Source organism: Bos mutus, chromosome 11, assembly GCF_027580195.1.
Source record: "Bos mutus isolate GX-2022 chromosome 11, NWIPB_WYAK_1.1, whole genome shotgun sequence".
NCBI lineage: Eukaryota > Metazoa > Chordata > Mammalia > Artiodactyla > Bovidae > Bos > Bos mutus.
Genome location: NC_091627.1, coordinates 8,591,293 through 8,610,106, shown reverse-complemented (window position 1 = coordinate 8,610,106; position 18,814 = coordinate 8,591,293). Strand labels below are relative to the sequence as shown.

At 45.9% G+C, this 18,814-nt stretch overlaps 1 protein-coding gene across 2 annotated transcripts in view; it reads left to right on the top strand.

Annotated features, from left to right (window-relative positions):
• The first annotated feature begins 8,826 nt into the window (after nt 1–8,826).
• STXBP1 (syntaxin binding protein 1) overlaps nt 8,827–18,814 on the top strand; it is a 67,862-nt gene continuing 57,874 nt past the window's right edge. Inside the window, exon 1 of one of the 2 annotated variants that reach the window (XM_070378951.1) lies at nt 8,827–9,484. In XM_070378951.1, coding sequence (XP_070235052.1) covers nt 9,448–9,484 — 37 coding nt within the window. In that variant the 5' untranslated portion in view covers nt 8,827–9,447. The remainder of the gene's footprint in view (nt 9,485–18,814) is intronic. The other variant, XM_070378952.1, reaches the window with a different exon arrangement.

The window sequence follows — 18,814 nt, the reverse complement described above, 5'->3', positions numbered from 1 at the left end:
ATTTTCCTGCAGCAGTCAGAGGGGAAAACACAGGAATCAGGAATGATGCTGGGCATGGCAAAGGATTTGACCTTGCTTCTCAAGGAAGGAGATAGGCACTCTTTTAGCAGGAATGAGGTTCAAAAGTTGGGTCAGCAATAGGAATGGTGAGGTGGTGAGAAGTGGATTTCAGAGAAAGAATCCAATGGCAAGAGTTTTCATCTTCAGAGTAAAAGAGGTTTTTGGTGGTACTTTTTTTTTCTTTTAGCATCGAAGAAAATTCCAAGGAGAAAAAAGCAAGCTGTAACCCAGGATGCAGAATGCAAAGTTCTGCCTCCTCTCCTCTTCTGTGAAGCCCCATCAGCAGGAGGACTGGGGGCGTAGGGGGTGTTTGCAGCCTTTCAGCGAAACAGGGCAGAGAACTGCTTATAAATATGCTCCAACTGCTCTTGGGCTGTTGTGCTCTTGCCAAGGAAGGCGGCAGGCATTTTTAGGCCCCAGGGTGGGATGTCCCAAACAGATGGCTTCAGATTGTTGGGGATCCATTCACCAAAATAACTGCTATTTTGGTTTTGTATATGAAACATCTGCTCAAAGAAGGGCATGGCTGTGGTGCATTTAAGGAGGGGTTTCTCAACAGCTGAGGGAGGGTCACAGCCTGGAAGGGAAGGAGGAAAGAAGTAGGGGTTAAGAGGACCTCACAAAGGGACCCCACGTGGGGATGCCCTACAGGTCTGGGTAGTCAACCTTGAGCCTCTGGACAATGAGACCCAGGACCAAAGCCTGACTCCCCTGCTGACCCAGGGATAAGCACCTAAGATACCTTCAGGGTGGGCAGGTAGTGAAGAGAGAGTCAGATCCCCAAGGGGAACCCCCTTGACTCAGAGAGAGGGAGAGGCAGCTGGTGAGATTCAGGGCAAGAAGACTGAGGACCAGATTATGCATATGGGAAGTGGGGAAACTGCTGTCCAGGAAAGAGGAAAGAAATGACTGGCTGAGGATCCAGGAAGGCAGGACCCTGAGCACTGGACTCCTGGCTCCACCAAGGCTTAGAGTCCAGCTCAGTCTGTACCAGGGTGGGGAAGTCTGTTGGCCCTGATTCTGTGGAGTAAGGTGGGAAGGCAGCTGCTGTCAGGGAGAGTGAGTGGGGAAATGTGAGGTGGAAAGACAGTAGACAGAAGGAAGGGAGGGGAGGAGAGAGGAGGCAAGAAGCCAGAGGGACCAGAAAGAGAGCTTGTGTTTAATTTGCAAAATTGTGGAGGTGGGGTGGGGGGAGCGAGCATCCCTGATTTCCTCAGGCTGTGTGTGCTAAGTCACTTCAGTCATGTCCAGCTGTTTGTGACCCCATGGACTGTAGCCCGCCAGGCTCCTCTGTCCATGGGATTCTCCAGGCAAGAATACTAGAGTAGGTTGCCATGCCCTCCTCCAGGGGATCTTCCTGACCCAGGGATTGAACCCTCGTCTCTTATGTCTCCTGCGTCGGCAGGTGGGTTCTTAACCACTAGTGCCACTGGGGGTACTGAGAGCTTATCAGGGTCTGCTTCACCAAATACTAATTCTGGAGGGGTGCATCTGTTAAAGAAGAACTCAGGGCACCTTGTCATGAGCTGGGATGGGGGTTAAGGTGACACTGCAATCTAGTAACGGGGCATCAGTTCTCCCAGACACCCTCAGAGCCAGAGCTTAAAGCTTCAACAAATATGGGGGGCTCTCTTTAAGGATAATAAACAGAGACTTCCCTGGTAGTCCAGTAACACCTCGTGCTGGACTGCAGGGGACTCGGGTTTGATCTCCAGTTGGAGAGCTAGGATCCTGAATGCCACAGGGCAGGGCTTAAAAAAGAAGACGAAGAAGAAAATTATAAAACCAGAATTAATTACAGAGTTTTGCAAGGGGCCATGTACCCTCCATCTCTGCTCAGAGCCATCTCTGGTTTCTCCTCCCTCATCCTCTGCAACCCAAGTCCTACCTCTTCATAGGAGCTGGGGAGGTGGGAGCAGGTGGTCCCAAGAGCTTGGACTTGGGAGTCAGACTGATGAAAGAGAATTTACATTTTAAGGCAGGACAAGAAAATTTGTTTAAATAATTTATTTAGTTATGACTGTGCTGGGTCTTTGCTGCTGCGAGGGCTTTTCTCTAGTTGTGGCGAGTGGGGGTTGCTCTCATTATTGCAGAGAATGGGTTCTAGAGCACGGACTCAGGACTTGTAGCACAGGATCTTCACTGCTTCAGAGCATGTGGGATCTTCCCGGATCAGGGATCGAACATGTGTCTCCTGCATTGGCAGGTGGATTCTTTCTTTACTGCTGAGCCACCAGGGAAGCCACAGTTCAAGAAAATTTAAACACAAAATTCTCTCTTTGTCTGTGTGGGCCTTCTCCCTTTCCCTCAGGGTGCAGTGTTTCTGCATTATCCATTAACCAGACCTCCTCAAAGATGGGAGTGCCTACTTGATTGTAGAAATCATTTATTTTTCTTTTCTTCTGATGCCAGCAGTGTAACTTCTTAGAAGACTAGCATTATTTCCCAATTCTGTAAGGGGTCATGGTGACTTACTGCTCACTTTGTTTGGGCTTACCTAGACTACATGCATTTGGTGAACTTTATATAAAACATTTGTATGTCATATTGATGTATGATGCGTGTGTATGTGCCAAGTGGCTTCAGTCATGTCTGACTCTGCATCTCCATGGACTGTAGCCCACCAGGCTCCTCTGTCCATGGAATTCTCCAGGCACGAATACTGGAGTAGGTTGCCATACATTCCCCCAGGGGATCCTCCCACCCCAGGGAATGAACCCTCGTCTCTTATGTCTCCTGCATTGGCAGGTGGATTCTTCACCACGATTGCCACCTGGGAAGCCCTGTGACGTAGGATCAGTTCAGTTCAGTTCAGTTGCTTAGTTGTGTCCAACTCTTTGTGACCCCATGAATCGCAGCACACCAGGCCTCCCTGTCCATCACCAACTCCCGGAGTTCACCCAAATTCATGTGCATTGAGTTGGTGATGCCATCCAGCCATCTCATCCTGTCATCCCCTTCTCCTCCTGCCCCCAATCCCTCCCAGCATCAGGGTCTTTTCCAATGAGTCGACTCTTCGCATGAGGTGGCCAAAGTATTGGAGTTTCAGCCTCAGCATCAGTCCTTCCAATGAACACTCAGGACTGATCTCCTTCAGAATGGACTGGTTGGATCTCCTTGCAGTCCAAGGGACTCTCAAGAATCTTCTCCAACACCACACTTCAAAAGCATCAATTCTTCGGTGCTCAGCTTTCTTCACAGTCCAACTCTCACATCCATACATGACCACTGGAAAAACCATAGCCTTGACTAGACGGACCTTTGTTGGCAAAGTAATATCTCTGCTTTTTAATATGCTGTCTAGGTTGGTCATAACTTTCCTTCCAAGGAGTAAGAGTCTTTTAATTTCATGGCTGCAGTCACCATCTGCAGTGATTTTGGAGCCCAGAAAAATAAAGTCTGACACTGTTTCCACTGTTTCCCCATCTATTTCCCATGAAGTGATGGGACCAGATGCCATGATCTTCGTTTTCTGAATGTTGAGCTTTAAGCCAACTTTTTCACTCTCCTCTTTCACTTTCATCAAGAGGCTTTTTAGTTCCTCTTCACTTTCTGCCATAAGGGTGATGTCATCTGCATATCTGAGGTTATTGATATTTCTTCCGGCAATCTTGATTCCAGCTTGTGCTTCTTCCAGCCCAGCGTTTCTCATGATGTACTCTGCATAGAAGTTAAATAAGCAGGGTGACAATATACAGCCTTGACGTACTCCTTTTCATCTTAAAAATGTACATGACTGTACCTTTGACTTCTAACAGGTAGAATGGTTCTCCAAGCTTCTGTCTCTTGTGTTACAACCCTCAGTTTGGCTTGAATAAAATTCTCTTTTTCCTTTTTGACTATTAATTGAATTTCCATCCACAAGGCAAACCTGGGCTGACTATGTAATCCAGGCAAGTCAACTGCATTCTTGAAACCTCAGTTTTCTCATCCATAAAATGGGAGGGGTATTTACCTCCTCTAGGACCACTGTAAAGATTAAATAAAATAATACATATCATATTTAGCACAGTGTCTTACGTATCATAAACACTCAATAAATGGCATGCCTAATAGATATATGGTAAGCATTCTATACATGATTATAATAATCATCCAAACTGGTTTCAAGTTGCACTTCAACACACCTTCCAGGAAGCCCTTTAAAAAAAATGACATGTAATATACCTCCAATAAAGTACATAATTAAGTGAGAAGCTCAGTCAGTTTTTACATAAATATGCACCTATGTTGCTACCACCCAGATCAAGACACAGAACATTTCCAGAGCCCCAGGGGCTCCCACTTTTCTCTTCCCAGTCAATGCTTCTTGCTTTCCACCTCCAAGAGATAGTTATTACCCTGATTTCTATTGCCATAGATTAGACTGCTTCTGAAACTTATGCATGGATTCATAGTGTATTCTTTCAACTTATTACAATTCTAAACTAACCGCCACTCCTTACTAAAAAGATCTATAGCTTCTCAGACTTTGGACTCCATCACATCTGATTGGACTTCTCAGATGTGGACTTTGGACTCCTCTTCCATACAGATTGTCATGAGTTATTTGTTTCTTAACCATATCATTTGTCGAAAACTCAGCTTTCCAAACATACTGTCATAGAAACAAATGTAGCAGAGTCTAATGGTTAAACTGTGAACTACTTCCAGCCAGTAGTTTCCAGTGTCCAACACATGTTAAGTATCATTGTGTTTCTCTCCAGTATTTAAAATATTCCACTGTGCTCCTATCTGCCGTGGCACCCCAAGCTTCCTCACACACAGTTTGGGAACCATGGGCCTAGGCTCTTTTCTTCGATTGGATTTAATGTTCTCTCTCAGCCTCCAGGCTCAACTCAAATGCCACCTCTTTCGTGAAGCTTTTTGTCCCCACCGGCCAAAAGCAAACCATATCTACACCAAATTATTTCTCCAGCTGGAATGAACATTTCTTCCTCTGGGATCCCTGGCAATTTAATGGGTAAAAAGCAAGAATTGTTCTCTGATACACAAGATGTAAACAATGTCATATTTCTTTATTTCTCAGAATTGAATACAATTTGGTTGAAGCCCCCGCTGTTTGCGGTTGCTGAGACTTCATTGGAAGGGTACTTCTGTGTGACTCTCCCCTTGTTCCTGGGCTGTATCAGGGCTATGGGACTTTCACCGTCCAGGCAAAACTGACCTGTTCACACCAGCTGTGTCCAGAGGCTGCCACCACAGTGCTCACCAGTCCATTCAAAAGTGGTTGGCCCTAATCTGCTGTCCCAGAGCAGGCTGAGCAGAGGGACTCATTCCTGGCTCTCAAGGTCATGGGGGAAGGTCCTGATGCTCAGTGCCCAGGCTCTCATACCCTGCTCCCCAAAAGCCCTAACCACTCAGGGACTCTATGTGGGCTAAGCCAGTGCCCCTCAGAACCTGATGTTTGGGGGAATCCAACCAACCCCCTTGGGAAGAGGTATTACCTCCCCAGAGTTTGCATGCCGGTAACCTGGGAGCTTAATGTGGTCCTCAGATGTGTTTTGTTTAGCCATTGTGATTTATTAAAAAAAAAAAAAATTAATCCATTACGACACTTCAACTTATTGGGAGATGTTGAAATGTTTACAGTCATGATCCTTGGTCACTGCATGTACAGCCGTGGTTGGAGCCTGAGTTAGGACCTCTTCCTACCCACCCCCACTAAGCATGTGTTTCCCTTTTAGCTACTCCAGTGTTCTTGCCTGGAGAATCCCAGGTGGGGGGGAGCCTGGTGGGCTGCCGTCTATGGGGTCGCACAGAGTCGGACACGACTGAAGCGACTTAGCAGCAGCAGCAGCATGGTTACATCTGCCTGGCCCCTACAGGCCTTGGAGTTTGACACTCTGGCCTAGGCTTTGAAGAACAAAGCCTTTTTGGCACTGTATTCCGACCTCAAACAAACACAAAAAGACTGTAAACACTCTTTCCAGCAAGGGTGCACCAAACAGAAGCACTCCAGGCTCTATGGCTCTTTGTAGGTGTGTTTGTGGCGGGGGTGGGGGGGGTGTTGGAGGGGGATGCTGCGCTAGAGACAATTACTTTTTCATTCTCTGCCAGTGGAACTACAGCAACTAAAAAGGCAGGACACCGGAACGCTCCAAAACTGTATTCAGCACTGATTTACGCAGACTCCTTTTGTCATTTTTAACGATATACGTTGCTTAAGCGTATTGGGTCTTTGATAGTTTGCCGCTACTAGGTAAAGAACCTTATAAACATTATCTTGTTGAATACTTTAGAAAATACTTCTAAAAGAATGCAGCAGAATCTAAAGGCCCAGACACCAGGAGGAGGGAGTGGGGGTGAACGCGGGGTGAGGGCGGGGGGGGGATGCAACATAAAGGCAAAAGGGAGGCAGGTGCAAGCCCGAGACTGTCGAAGAGGCTCGGACTCGGGACCCAGGGTACTCCAATAGGCCCCTTGTACGTGGGGGGCCCAAATCAGCAGGTTTGCGGAGGCAGCTGCACTCAGTTGCTTTTGCCTGTCCCTGATCCACCCCATTGCCTACGCTTGGGTCCCTCTCTCACCACCCCCCGCCCCCCTCGCCGCCCGCCCTCATTCTCAGTCCCTTCATGCGGCTCCCTGTCGCCATTCCCTGACCGCCAGCTTCTCCCCTCTCCGTTCTGCATCTGTCTCCCCACCTGCCCGGCTCCTGGCGCAGTGGCCAAGCCGCAAGCAGGCTCTCCGCCGTCACGTGACTCGAGAGTAAATCACAGGACTCTTCCCACCCCCAGCAGCTGGCCGGCACTCGGCTCTGCAGAGGCTGCAGGCCGCGCATGCGCAGCTTCCAGCGCACCTGCCCGCTGGGCGGGTGGGACCTCGGACCAGCCCGGGGCATCGAGGGTCCGCAGCCTCGCCCCGCCCCTCAGGTTGGCCGGGGCGCGGGGTAGTGGACCCGCGTGGGTCCAGATTCCCAAGAGGTTGCGGTCCACGCATCCAAACCTGTCCTTAAGTCAGGACACTGGGGCTGCGCCTGGGCGCTGGACGTTCTCCCCTGGGCATCAGAAACTCAGACCGCAAGTCCCGCTTTTGCGTTTAGAGCCATGTGACCTTGGGCAAGTGACTTGACCTCCCTGTGCCCCAGAAAAACGGAATAATAATAGCTCAGAGATGTCAAGAGGTCTTGAGCCAGGCCTTGAGTGTCACAGAGAGATTCCAATCTGACACTCCTGAGTCAGGGGTTCCTGAGTGAGTTCACAGTCTGTCACGCTGCTCGCTTTTCCAACCATCCCATTTAAAGCAACATCTGTTCTGATTTTTGCCATCCCTAGTAAACATCTCAGGTACACCTTGGCAGGAAAGAATTTCTTTCTTTGCCCTTTCTTTTACAGGAAATAGGAGCTGCTATGTTTTATTTTCTGCGGCCTTTGAAGAGGTCTCCAGGCAGATTCCAGGCTACCAGAAAGTCCTGGAGCTCTGCAGCAAGGTCTACCCCAGGAGCTTTCCTTCCACACTGTCCCTGACAGTCACATTAGCCCCTCTCTGTTCCTGGAAAAGTCAAACTCGTTTCTGATACCTTCTGTATATCTTCTTAGGACACTCTCCCAGTTCCCTCTTGCCACCTTACTCATCTCAGGAAGCCTGCCCTGACTGCACCCTACCTTGTCCACTGGGTGAGGTGCTCTGTCATTCGCCCTCAGAACCTGCATCTTTCAGCTTCAGCACTTTCTAGAACAGTAACTCCTTGATTCCTGTCTGTCTCCTAAGCTAGATTACCGGCTCCTTGAGGGCAATGTCTGTTGACATGTCAAGGAGGGAGCACGTGGCATCACTGGTGTGTCCTAGGTCCCCGCAATTTACAAACTATCTCCTACTTTTCCAAAGGCAGCCCAAGGCTATCAGTACCTTCCCTGGGTAAAAAGCAGAGCCCAGATAGGAAGAGATGACACATGAACACTGTCCCTATCTAGGAACCCATAGGAAGGTTCTGTTAGGGTAGACTGGGGTGAGGATGAGAAGATGGTCAGATCTTCCTGCCCTGGGGCTGGTGGCTGAACTAGGACGTGTGGCCCCTTTTCCTGGCTTCTCCAGTGTTCACTATTTGACCTTAGGAATGGCCTCCTCTAGGCCTCAACTTCTTTAGTTGTCAGTGGAAAATAATGGTTCAGAATTCAGATTTTAAAATTAGATCTTTCCTTTGTCACCTATTAGCAAGGCACTTATCTTCCCTGAGTCTCAATTTCTTCATCTCTAAAATGTTATATTTCTTAACAATATTAAGAAAAGGACCTGGCTCACAGAGCTGTTCCAAGAATGTAATGAGTATTCGTTGATTTTTAAGACTAGTTCTCTTGTCCTTTTTGACTTTTGATTGGCTCAACTCATTTTTCTTTGAAGTCAGAGGGGAGCCCTGTCTCATACTTCAGAAGCGATCTCCCCCATAAGTTAAATCTAGCAAAAACTGACATGGGACCACTTTGGTAAATGTGGACTCTAGGAAAGATATACTGACCAGAGTTGTCCCACAGCATAGTCCTATTCGATTTGGGACCTAGGTATTTCCAGACTTTGGTTGCCCAAAGACTAGGATTATGTCTGTCTGCCTTGTACATGGTTGGAGATCCAATGCCTAGAATAGTTGTTTACATACAGTAGTGAGAGAAAAATAAATATTTGCTAATAAATGATGCACAACCTAAGACAAAGTCTAGTGCTCAGTTTCTGAGCCTATTTTTTTTTCACCTGAAAATGGAGATTAAAAACAATGTCCAATTATTGTGAGGATTTAATGAGCTGATGCATTTAAGAGCTCAGTGGATGGTGGATTTATGGATATGGGTACCCAAAGAGATAGAGATGGTGTCAATAAAGCTCACGTTACGTTGTCTTGGGGAGTAGGTACTACTAATAAGAGATCTAGCTTCCGAGTTCCTTCTGTGGGCGAGGGGGAGTGAAGGGGGGGTAATGGAAAGCTCCCAGGAAGCCGGGGATTCAGGTGCGGAGGCTCCGGAGAGGACCTTAGGACCCAGCGCGCCGGGAGCGCGCGACGGCCAGGCCGCGCGCGCGGCGCGTGAGGTGAGGGGGAGGGCGCGGCTTTCTCGCCAGCCAGGGACCGCCTGGAGTCCAGCCGCATCTCGGGGGGCGGGGCCGAGCCTCCGGGCCGCAGTGCGATTGGCAGAGGTGCGCGGGTGACGCCAACGGCTGGCGCGAGACCCCGCCCCTCCCGCCGGGCCGGCCCCCGAGCGCGCGCCGGCGGGTCGGCAGCCTCGCTCTGGCTTGGCTCGCGCCGCACCCCCGCGCCGCGCCCGCGCGTCAGTCGTTCTCGAGCCGCGGCTGCAGGGGCGGCGGGCGGCATCCAGCCGAGCGCTCCGACGACCCGGGGAGGCGGCGGTGTCCGCGGGCGTCGCGTGAGGAGGCCAGGAGCCCAGAGACTCGCGCGGCGCGATGGCCCCCATCGGCCTCAAGGCGGTGGTCGGAGAGAGTAAGTGGAGTCGGGTTTCCTCCCCGCAGGCGGCGGCTACGGCTGCTGGAGAGAAGCCGGGCTCGGTACCTGTCCGCAGCGCGCCCCCCCCCGCCGCCTCCGCGCTGGCCTCTCGCTCCCGGCTCGGCCTGAGGCTCCGGGGTTGGGAGGGTCCCGTTATCCCGGCGCCGCCTTCTTCGGAGGGAAGTCCCTCCCGGCCTCCTGCGGCCCTCGTCCCTTCTTCCCCCGCTCTGCTCTTCCCGCATTCCTCCTCTTTCCCCCGCGCCTTCGCCGCATCCCTGACCCCTCATCGCACCCCTCCCCTCTTCTCCCCATCCCTTTCTTCGGTCTTCACCTGCATCTCCCTCCACTCCCATCGCTCCACGTCTCCCCCTTCACCTCGCCTTTACCCCCCTGCGGCCTGTTACCCTCCCCTCCATCCCCCTCCTTCACCCCGAGTGCCTTCTCCCCATTTCCCCCTCTCCCTCTCGGCTTCTTTATTCCCCCAAGCTCCTCTGTTCCACTCCTCTTTCCATCCCCAGTCCCTCCCTCTTTCCCACCCTCCTCCGTGGAGTCGTGACGAGCCAGATCTCGGCCTGCGTCCTCCTGCCCGCTTCCCCCTAGATCCCTCCCCGGGAACCGGAGCTGCGGTCCCCGGCCGCAGAGACCCACCTGGGAGCGGCAGCTTCTGGCGCCGCGTGGCTCAGGCGCGCCGCTCGCTCGCCCAGGGGCCAACTCCTTGCAGCGGGAGAGAAGCCTGTTTGTTTCCAAAGGCTTGGCTCTGCCGGGGCCGAAGCCACCCGGCTCCTCCTCCCGAGCCGGGGTCTTGGCTTCGAGGGCGGGGTCTTCTCGGGGTCCTGAACCGTCTTCAATCACCCGGGAGACCGGGAGAGCTCTAGGGTGCGCGGGAGGAGTTGCCCTGCCCAGCACCGCAGTCTGCGGACTCCCTGTTCGCAGGACTCAGCCGGGGCTTGATTTCGGGCCGTGCAAACCCCTGTTGCAGGGAGGAAATGGTCGTTCGTGGGCTTGGATGAAAGGCTCGACTTAATGGATTTTTAAAAAATGGATGATGGAGATTGTGGAGCTGCAGCGGAGTGAGGGCTGACGGTGGTCATATTTGGAAAACGGCGTCTCTGGTGTTAATAAGCTTGGCGATCTCGTCCAGGCAAATAGTGCCTCTTCAATATTTTGACCGTTATCTTGAACAAAAAACGGGAGAGGATTGCTGTGGTTTTTGCCGTCTTTTTTGGAATCGAGAAAGAATTAAAAGTGGACTTTTCTGTGTGGGAGAGGATAAGGAAGGAAATAGAAGGAAAATGGTGGAAATGACAGTTTCCTTTCCAACGATTCTCTCCAATTAGAGCAATTCCTCTGTCTCTTTCTGGCTGTCAGATGGGATTTTTGACTGTGATTCTTTTGGGCGTCACTGTTTGTTTTTATTCACTCTTTTCGTTGATAATATACAAAATATTCCCATTTATACAACCTTATCTGACCTATTACTCCAGGAGAAAATTGTTATAAACACTAAAACCCAAATGAGCAAGTTTTTTAAAAAAGTGCCCACGACAACACCTGCCTACCCCATGCGGTAAAGGTTCCAAATCACGTACTTTCTATTTTAAAGGCCAATCAAAGCGCTTAGGACTGGAAGGACCCCTAGGGATCTTCTAATGTCAATACCCTCATTTTACCCGTGGGAAAGAAATGGAGGCTCAGAGCAGTTAAATGACTTGCCAAAATCAGCGTTAATTAATTTCCTAAAACCTGGTGTCCATTTCCTTGCAACATTAGTTAATAATAATAACTTTCTTCATTTTTCTAGGTATACCATTTCCTTCCAATACGCTTTCTAAAGGGTTGTGAAATATGGAATGTTATGTTGAATGTTACATTCTTTCAAATGTTATATTCGAATAAGGTGCTTTTAAAACAAAATCCTGGAAGCAGGTGTTCTGGAAATCACATTTTTGTATCCTTTTACTGTGACGCTTCTTCATGCAGGTAGCCCTGCCCTGCCCCCCCAACGGCTTTTTTTAGAAGCAAGTATCAAAAAAAAAAAAAAAAAAAAAAAACACCAATATGCCATATGGTCAGAATTTATTTTCTGAAATAAAGCCACTGTTTACAAAAAAAACAAAAAAGAAAACAGGCTAATTTTACATGAAATTGGTGAATGTGTAAACAGCATTCTATAACAATAGAGTTAGGTAAAAATTTTGGAAGAAATATTTTTGCAATTCTTTGTCAGTGACATAAAGAATTCTGTTAACTTTGACTCCTAATTTTGGAAGGGGTTTCTAACTTTGCTTTTTTCCTCTAAAAAAATAAACCAAAGATTTTTTTAACCAACATCCCAGTTTAAACGTCACCTTCACAACCTGGTCTTCCCAATCTAAAAATTAACACCTCATAGTCACTGTTTATCATACTCCCTAATTTTATTTTTTTCATTGCACTTAAAATTATCTGAAGTGATATTATTTAGTTTTTTGGGTTGTTTTTTTGCTTTTGGTACTTGTTTGATTGTTTCATCCCCTTGAATGTTGCTTCTGGGAGAGCATGGGTCTTAATCTAATATATTCATCCCTGTTCAGTTCAGTTCAGTTCAGTCACTCAGTCGTATCCGACTCTTTGCGACCCCATGGACTGCAGCACGCCAGGCCTCCCTGTCCATCACCAACTCCCGGAGTTTACTCAAACTCACACCCATTGAGTCGGTGATGCCATCCAATCATCTCATCCTCTGTCGTCCCCTACTCCCGCTTTCAATCTTGCCCAGCATCAGGGTTTTGTCAAATGAGTCAATTCTTCACATCAGGTGGCCAAAGTATTGGGGTGTCAGCTTCAGCGTCAGTCCTGCCAGTGAGTATTCAGGACTGATTTCCTTTAGAATGGACTGGTTGGATCTCCTTGCAGTCCAAGGGACTCTTTAAAGAGTCTTCTCCAACTCCACAGTTCAAAAGCGTCAATTCTTCGACACTCAGCTTTCTTTATAGTCCAGCTCTCACATCCATACATGACTACATGATTCATCCCTGTATCCCATACCAAAAACTGTCGGTGGCTGGTCATAGTTGGCTGTCAACAGATATTCATGGAATGAATCAGTGTTTTTAAGGATATGATCAAGAGCAAGATAAATGTAGTTTGTGGCTTCCTGTCCTCTTTCCTGTCATATCTTTCAATGGACATGGGTCTGAGTAAGCTCCAGGAGTTGGTGATGGACAGGGAGGCCTGGCGTACTGCAGTCCATGGGGTCGCAAAGAGTCGGACACGACTGAGCGACTGAACTGAACTGAACAGGGATGAATATATTAGATAAAGACCATGCTCAGTGGGTGACAATAGGTACAGGTACAACAAAAGTAGAGGCTCTGGGTCAGTGTTAGCTGTTTATTCAACAGAGATCTGTTCAGAGCCTGGTAGGAATGATGAGGGAATACAGGGACACTCAAATATGGGACCATTTCACACTGTTGAGACAGACACAGACAGTCCTGCGCCCCCTTTCATGTCACTCTGCTGACACACTTAGGGTATAACTAGTTATTGTGCTTCTTTGTGATCTCACCTAACTAGACCAGAAGCTCTTTGAGGGGAGGATAGGATCTCCTTTTATTCTTAAATCTGTCTTTAGTATGACAGTTAGTACTTGGTCCTTATAAATGTCGGATGAATGTCGGATGAATCTTTATGTATAATGATTCAGAGAAAGAACTCTGGATTTGGACCACCTGGAATAAAATTCTAGTCTACTACTATTAGCTGTGTGGTTTTGGCAAATAATGGAATCCTTTTGTGTTGTGCCTCAGTTTTTCCATCTATAAAATGGGTAATAATAGCACCTACCTTCTGTGGTTCTATGTGTTTTAAAAGAAATAGTGCTGGTATAGCATCTAATACAGTTCTTGATGCTTTTGAACTGTGGTGCTGGAGAAGACTCTTGAGAGTCCCTTGTACTGCAAGGAGACCAAACCAGCCAATCCTAAAGGAAATCATCCATGAATCTTCATTGGAAGGGCTGATGCTGAAGCTCCAATACTTTGGCAACCTAATGTGAACAGCTGACTCAGTGGAAAAGACCCGGATGCTGGGAAAAATTGAGGGCAGGAGGAAAAGGGGACGACAGAGGATGAGATGAGATGGTTGGATGGCATCATCGACTCAATGTACATGAGTCTGAGCAAACTTGGGGAGATAGTGGAGGACAGAGGAGCCTGGTGTGCTGCATGCAGTCCACGGGGTTGCAAAGAGTAGGACACAGCTTAGCGACTGAACAACGAAACAGTTCTTTTAGTCAATCTTATCATTATCATAAGATCCACAGGAGTGTCAGTACAAATGTTAGAGGATTTCAAGAAGAGATAGGCTGCCTATATCCTGTGGGGCCACAGTTTTGGGGGATAAAGTGAAGTCTTGGGTAAACTTCCTGAGTGAGGTGCAGATGAGCTGGAAAATGGAAGAATAGACCTGAAGAACATATGGATGATTAGTAACCACACACAACTTCTGTTTCCCATTCTGCTCATTTCTTTACTTTTTCCCCTTTAATTTCTTTCTATAAATGTAGGGTTTTGTTTTTTCTGCTCTCTACTTTGTAAAGAGATTGCAAGAGAAAGGAGAATTTCATTCCCCTCCACCCACCCACTGCCCCGCTAGGCATTCTCTGTCTACTTCATGTTAATGAATGATGTTTCAGTTATGTCAATCCATGCTGTAATTTACAAATCCAAATTTTACTCTTGTTCCCTGAAGTTTTGTCAGAGTGTTTCAAAGATTCAAGAATTACAAAATGTACTGCTTTTCTTGTTTCCTAACTATTAGCAGTTTCTCCCCATGTTAGTTTATAAGAATCACATTCTTTGGGAAGAGAATGTAGTTTCAGTTTTGGAGGAGAATGTGGGTACATAAAATGTATACCTTTTTCAGATGGGGCCATGAGTCATAGGATGTGTCAGAAGTTGAGAGAACACCTAGATTGAAGCAATTTTCATTCATTCTTATACTTTTTTTAAAAGAAACCTTGGATAGCATACTAATAATTTAAGTGTATTTTGAAATATATTAAATATATGTCATATTTTTTCCATTTTAAGGTATAATTTGCATAGGTCTTCCCTGGTGGCTCAGTGGTTAAAGAACCCACCTACCAAGCAGGAGACGTCGGTTCTAGCCCTGATTCCCTGGAGAAGGAAATGGCAACCTACCCCAATACTTTTGCCTGGGAAATCCCATGGACAGAGGAACCTGGCAGGCTACAGTTCATGGGGTTGTAAAAGAGCTGGGCATGACTTCAGTTCAGTTCAGTCGCTCAGTCGTGTCCGACTCTTTGCGACCCCGTGAATCACAGCACGCCAGGCCTCCCTGTCCATCACCAACTCCCGGAGTTCACTCAGACTCACGTCCATCGAGTCAGTGATGCCATCCAGCCATCTCATTCTCTGTCGTCCCCTTTTCCTCCTGCCCTCAATCCCTCCCAGCATCAGAGTCTTTTCCAATGAGTCAACTCTTCGAATGAGGTGGCCAAAGTACTGGAGTTTCAGCTTTAGCATCATTCCTTCCAAAGAAATCCCAGGGCTCATCTCCTTCAGAATGGACTGGTTGGATCTCCTTGCAGTCCAAGGGACTCTCAAGAGTCTTCTCCAACACCACAGTTCAAAAGCATCAATTCTTCGGTGCTCGGCTTTCTTCACAGTCCGACTATCACATCCATACATGACCACTGGAAAAACCATAGCCTTGACTATACAGTTCATGTCGGAGAAGGCAGTGGCACCCCACTCCAGTACTCTTGCCTGGAAAATCCCATGGACGGAGGAGCCTATAGGCTGCAGTCCATGCTAAAGGTCGGACATGACTGATCGACTTCACTTTCACTTTTCACTTTCATGCATTGGAGAAGGAAATGGCAACACACTCCAGTGTTCTTGCCTGGAGAATCCCATGGACGGGGGAGCCTGATGGACTGCCGTCTATGGGGTCGCACAGAGTTGGACATGACTGAAGTGACTTAGCAGCAGCAGCAGACAGTTCACGTATTGCTGAAGCCTGGCTTGGAGAATTTTGAGCATTACTTTACTAGCGTGTGAGATGAGTGCAATCGTGCGGTAGTTTGAGCATTCTTTGGCATTGCCTTTCTTTGGGATTGGAATGAAAACTGACCTTTTCCAGTCCTGTGGCCACTGCTGAGTTTTCCAAATTTGGTGGCATATTGAGTGCAGCACTTTCACAGCATCATCTTTCAGGATTTGAAATAGCTCAACTGGAATTCCATCACCTCCACTAGCTTTGTTTGTAGTGATGCTTTCTAAGGCCCACTTGACTTCACATTCCAGGATGACTTAACAGCTAAACAACAACAAAAAATAATTTGCCTAAGTAAAATTTACCCTTCTTAGTGAACAGTTCTTCAAATTTCAGATTTACCTGCCATCATATGACCACCACAGTAATCAAAATACAGAACAGGTCATCACTCCCTGAATTCCCTTGTGCTACCACCCCCAGCCCCTGGTGAGCACTGAATGTCCTAACAGTGGAGTCATACCCTACAAAGCTTTTTGAATGTGCCTTCTTTAACTTAACATAGGGCATTTGAGAATCATCCGTATTGCATGTATCTGTAGTTTGCCCCTTTTCATTGCTGGCTGCTCTTCTGTTGTATGAATATGCAACAATTTGTTTCTCCATTCTTCAGCTTAAGGACATTTGAATTATTCCAGCTCTGGGCAATTGCAAATGCTTCTGTAATGTTTCTAGAAGCATTCACAGGTTTTGTGTGAACATATCACTTGGAGATACATATATATATACACTTAGGGGTGGGATTAATAGGTTGTGTGCTAAGTGTGTATTTAACTTTACAAGAAACTGTCAAATTATTTTTCAGAGTGGCATAACCATTTTACAATTTTTACCAGCAGCCTCGTTAGTCCTTGGTATAGTCAGTTTAAAAAATTCTAGCCCTTTTCCTAGTTAGTTGTATCTCATGATTTTAATTTTCATTTTTATAATGACTAATAGTATTAAGCATTTTTTCTTGTATTTATTTGCCATCTGTATCTTCTTTGGTGGAACATCTAAATCTTTTGCATATTTTTTACTGGGTTGTCTATTTTCTTATTATTGATTTTTTGAGAGGTTTTCTATATATTCTGGGTACATGTTTTTGTTAGATACATGAATTACAAATATTTCCTCACAGTTTGTGACATATCTTTTCATTCTATTAACAGTATTTTTCAAATAGAAGAAATTCTAAATTTTTCTGAAGTCCAGTTTATCCATTTTTTTCTTTTATGAATTGTACTTTTGGTATCCTATCTAAGAAATCTTAACATAATCCAAATTCACAAAGATTTCCTGTTTTTTTCCCCTGTGTTTTCCTGTGGATGTTTTATAGTTGTAGGCTTAATATTTAGTCTTTGATCTATTTTGAGTTAATCTTATACATTGTGAATTATGATCAAAGTTCATTTTTGTGTATATGTAAATGTTTTTGTTTTTCATTTTTGTGTACATGTAAATATTTTTGTTTGTGAGTGTCCAGTTATTCCAGCACCGTTTGTTGAAAAGACTATGCTTTTTCTTTTTCTTTATCGAATTGCTTTTGTTCTTTGTTGCGAATCACTTGACCGTCTTTGGGTGGGTCTGTTTTTGGACTTCTTGTTCTGTTTCCTTGATGTATCTTTCACTAACCCACTATGACTCAGTTACTATAGCTTTAAAGTAAGATGGGAAACCAGACATTGTGAATCCTCCAGCTGTGTTTTTCTTTTTCAAAATTGGTTTGTTCTTTTAGTTCATTTACTTTTCCATATAAATTTTAGAATGAGTTTGTTGATTTCTATTTAGAAAATTCCTCTGGGATTCTATTTGGAATTGTCTTGAATCTGTAGATCAGTTTGAAAGTTGACATTTTAAATTTACTTTTAGTATTTCAGTTTCTTTTCTGTATTTCAGGGTGAAAATAAAAATTCTTGGCTTCCCAAATAAGGGAGCAACAGTATGGTAAGCAGAATTGCCAATAGTTTAGCACAGTTGCAGAATACAAAGTCAATTTACAAAAATATATTGTATGTCTATATACTAGCAATGAACAATTAGGAATTGAAGTCTAAATTAGTATCATTTAGAGTAGAACAAAAAACATGAAATACTTGGGTATAAATCGAAAAGAATGTGTTCGACATCTGCATGCTGAAAGCTACAAATACTGATGAAAGATATCAAAGCTTAAATAAATGAAAAGATGTACTATATTCGTGGATTTAAAAATTTATGCTATATTTATTATTTTTGAAATATGTTTTCAGTTCTCTTGGCTAGATACCTGGGAATAGAATTTCTGGGAAATGTAACTAACTTTTTGAGGCCCTGCTAAACTGTTTTCCAAAGTGACTGCACCACTAGCAGTGTATGAGGGTTCCTGTTTCATAACATCCTTAGCAGCACGTGTTATTATCTGTCTTTTTTATTATAGTCATCCTGGTTGTTGTGAAGTGGTGTCCCATTGTGGTTTTGATTTGCATTTCTAAAGGCAGTGCCAAAGAATGCTCAAACTACCGCACAGTTGCACTCATCTCACACGCTAGTAAAGTAATGCTCAAAATTCTCCAAGCCAGGCTTCAACAATACGTGAACCGTGAACTTTCAGATGTTCAAGCTGGTTTTAGAAAAGGCGGAGGAACCAGAGATCAAATTGCCAACATCTGCTGGATCATCGAAAAAGCAAGAGAGTTCCAGAAAAACATCTATTTCTGCTTTACTTACTATGCCAAAGCCTTTGACTGTGTGGATCACAATAAACTGTGGAAAATTCTGAAAGAGATGGGAATACCAGACCACCTGATCTGCCTCTTGAGAAACCTATATGCAGGTCAGGAAGCAACAGTTAGAACTGGACATGGAACAACAGACTGGTTCCAAATAGGAAAAGGAGTACATCAAGGCTGTATATTGTCACCCTGCTTATTTAACTTATATGCAGAGTACATCATGAGAAACACTGGGCTGGAGGAAGCACAAGCTGGAATCAAGATTGCTGGAAGAAATCTCAATAACCTCAGATATGCAGATGACACCACCCTTATGGCAGAAAGTGAAGAGGAACTAAAAAGCCTCTTGATGAAAGTGAAAGAGGAGAGTGAAAAAGTTGGCTTATAGCTCAACATTCAGAAAACTAAGATCATGGGATCTGGTCCCATCACTTCATGACAAATAGATGGGGAAACAGTGGAAACAGTGTCAGACTTTATTTTTCTGGGCTCCAAAATCACTGCAGATGGTGATTGCAGCCATGAAATTAAAAGACGCTTACTCCTTGGAAGGAAAGTTATGACCAACCTA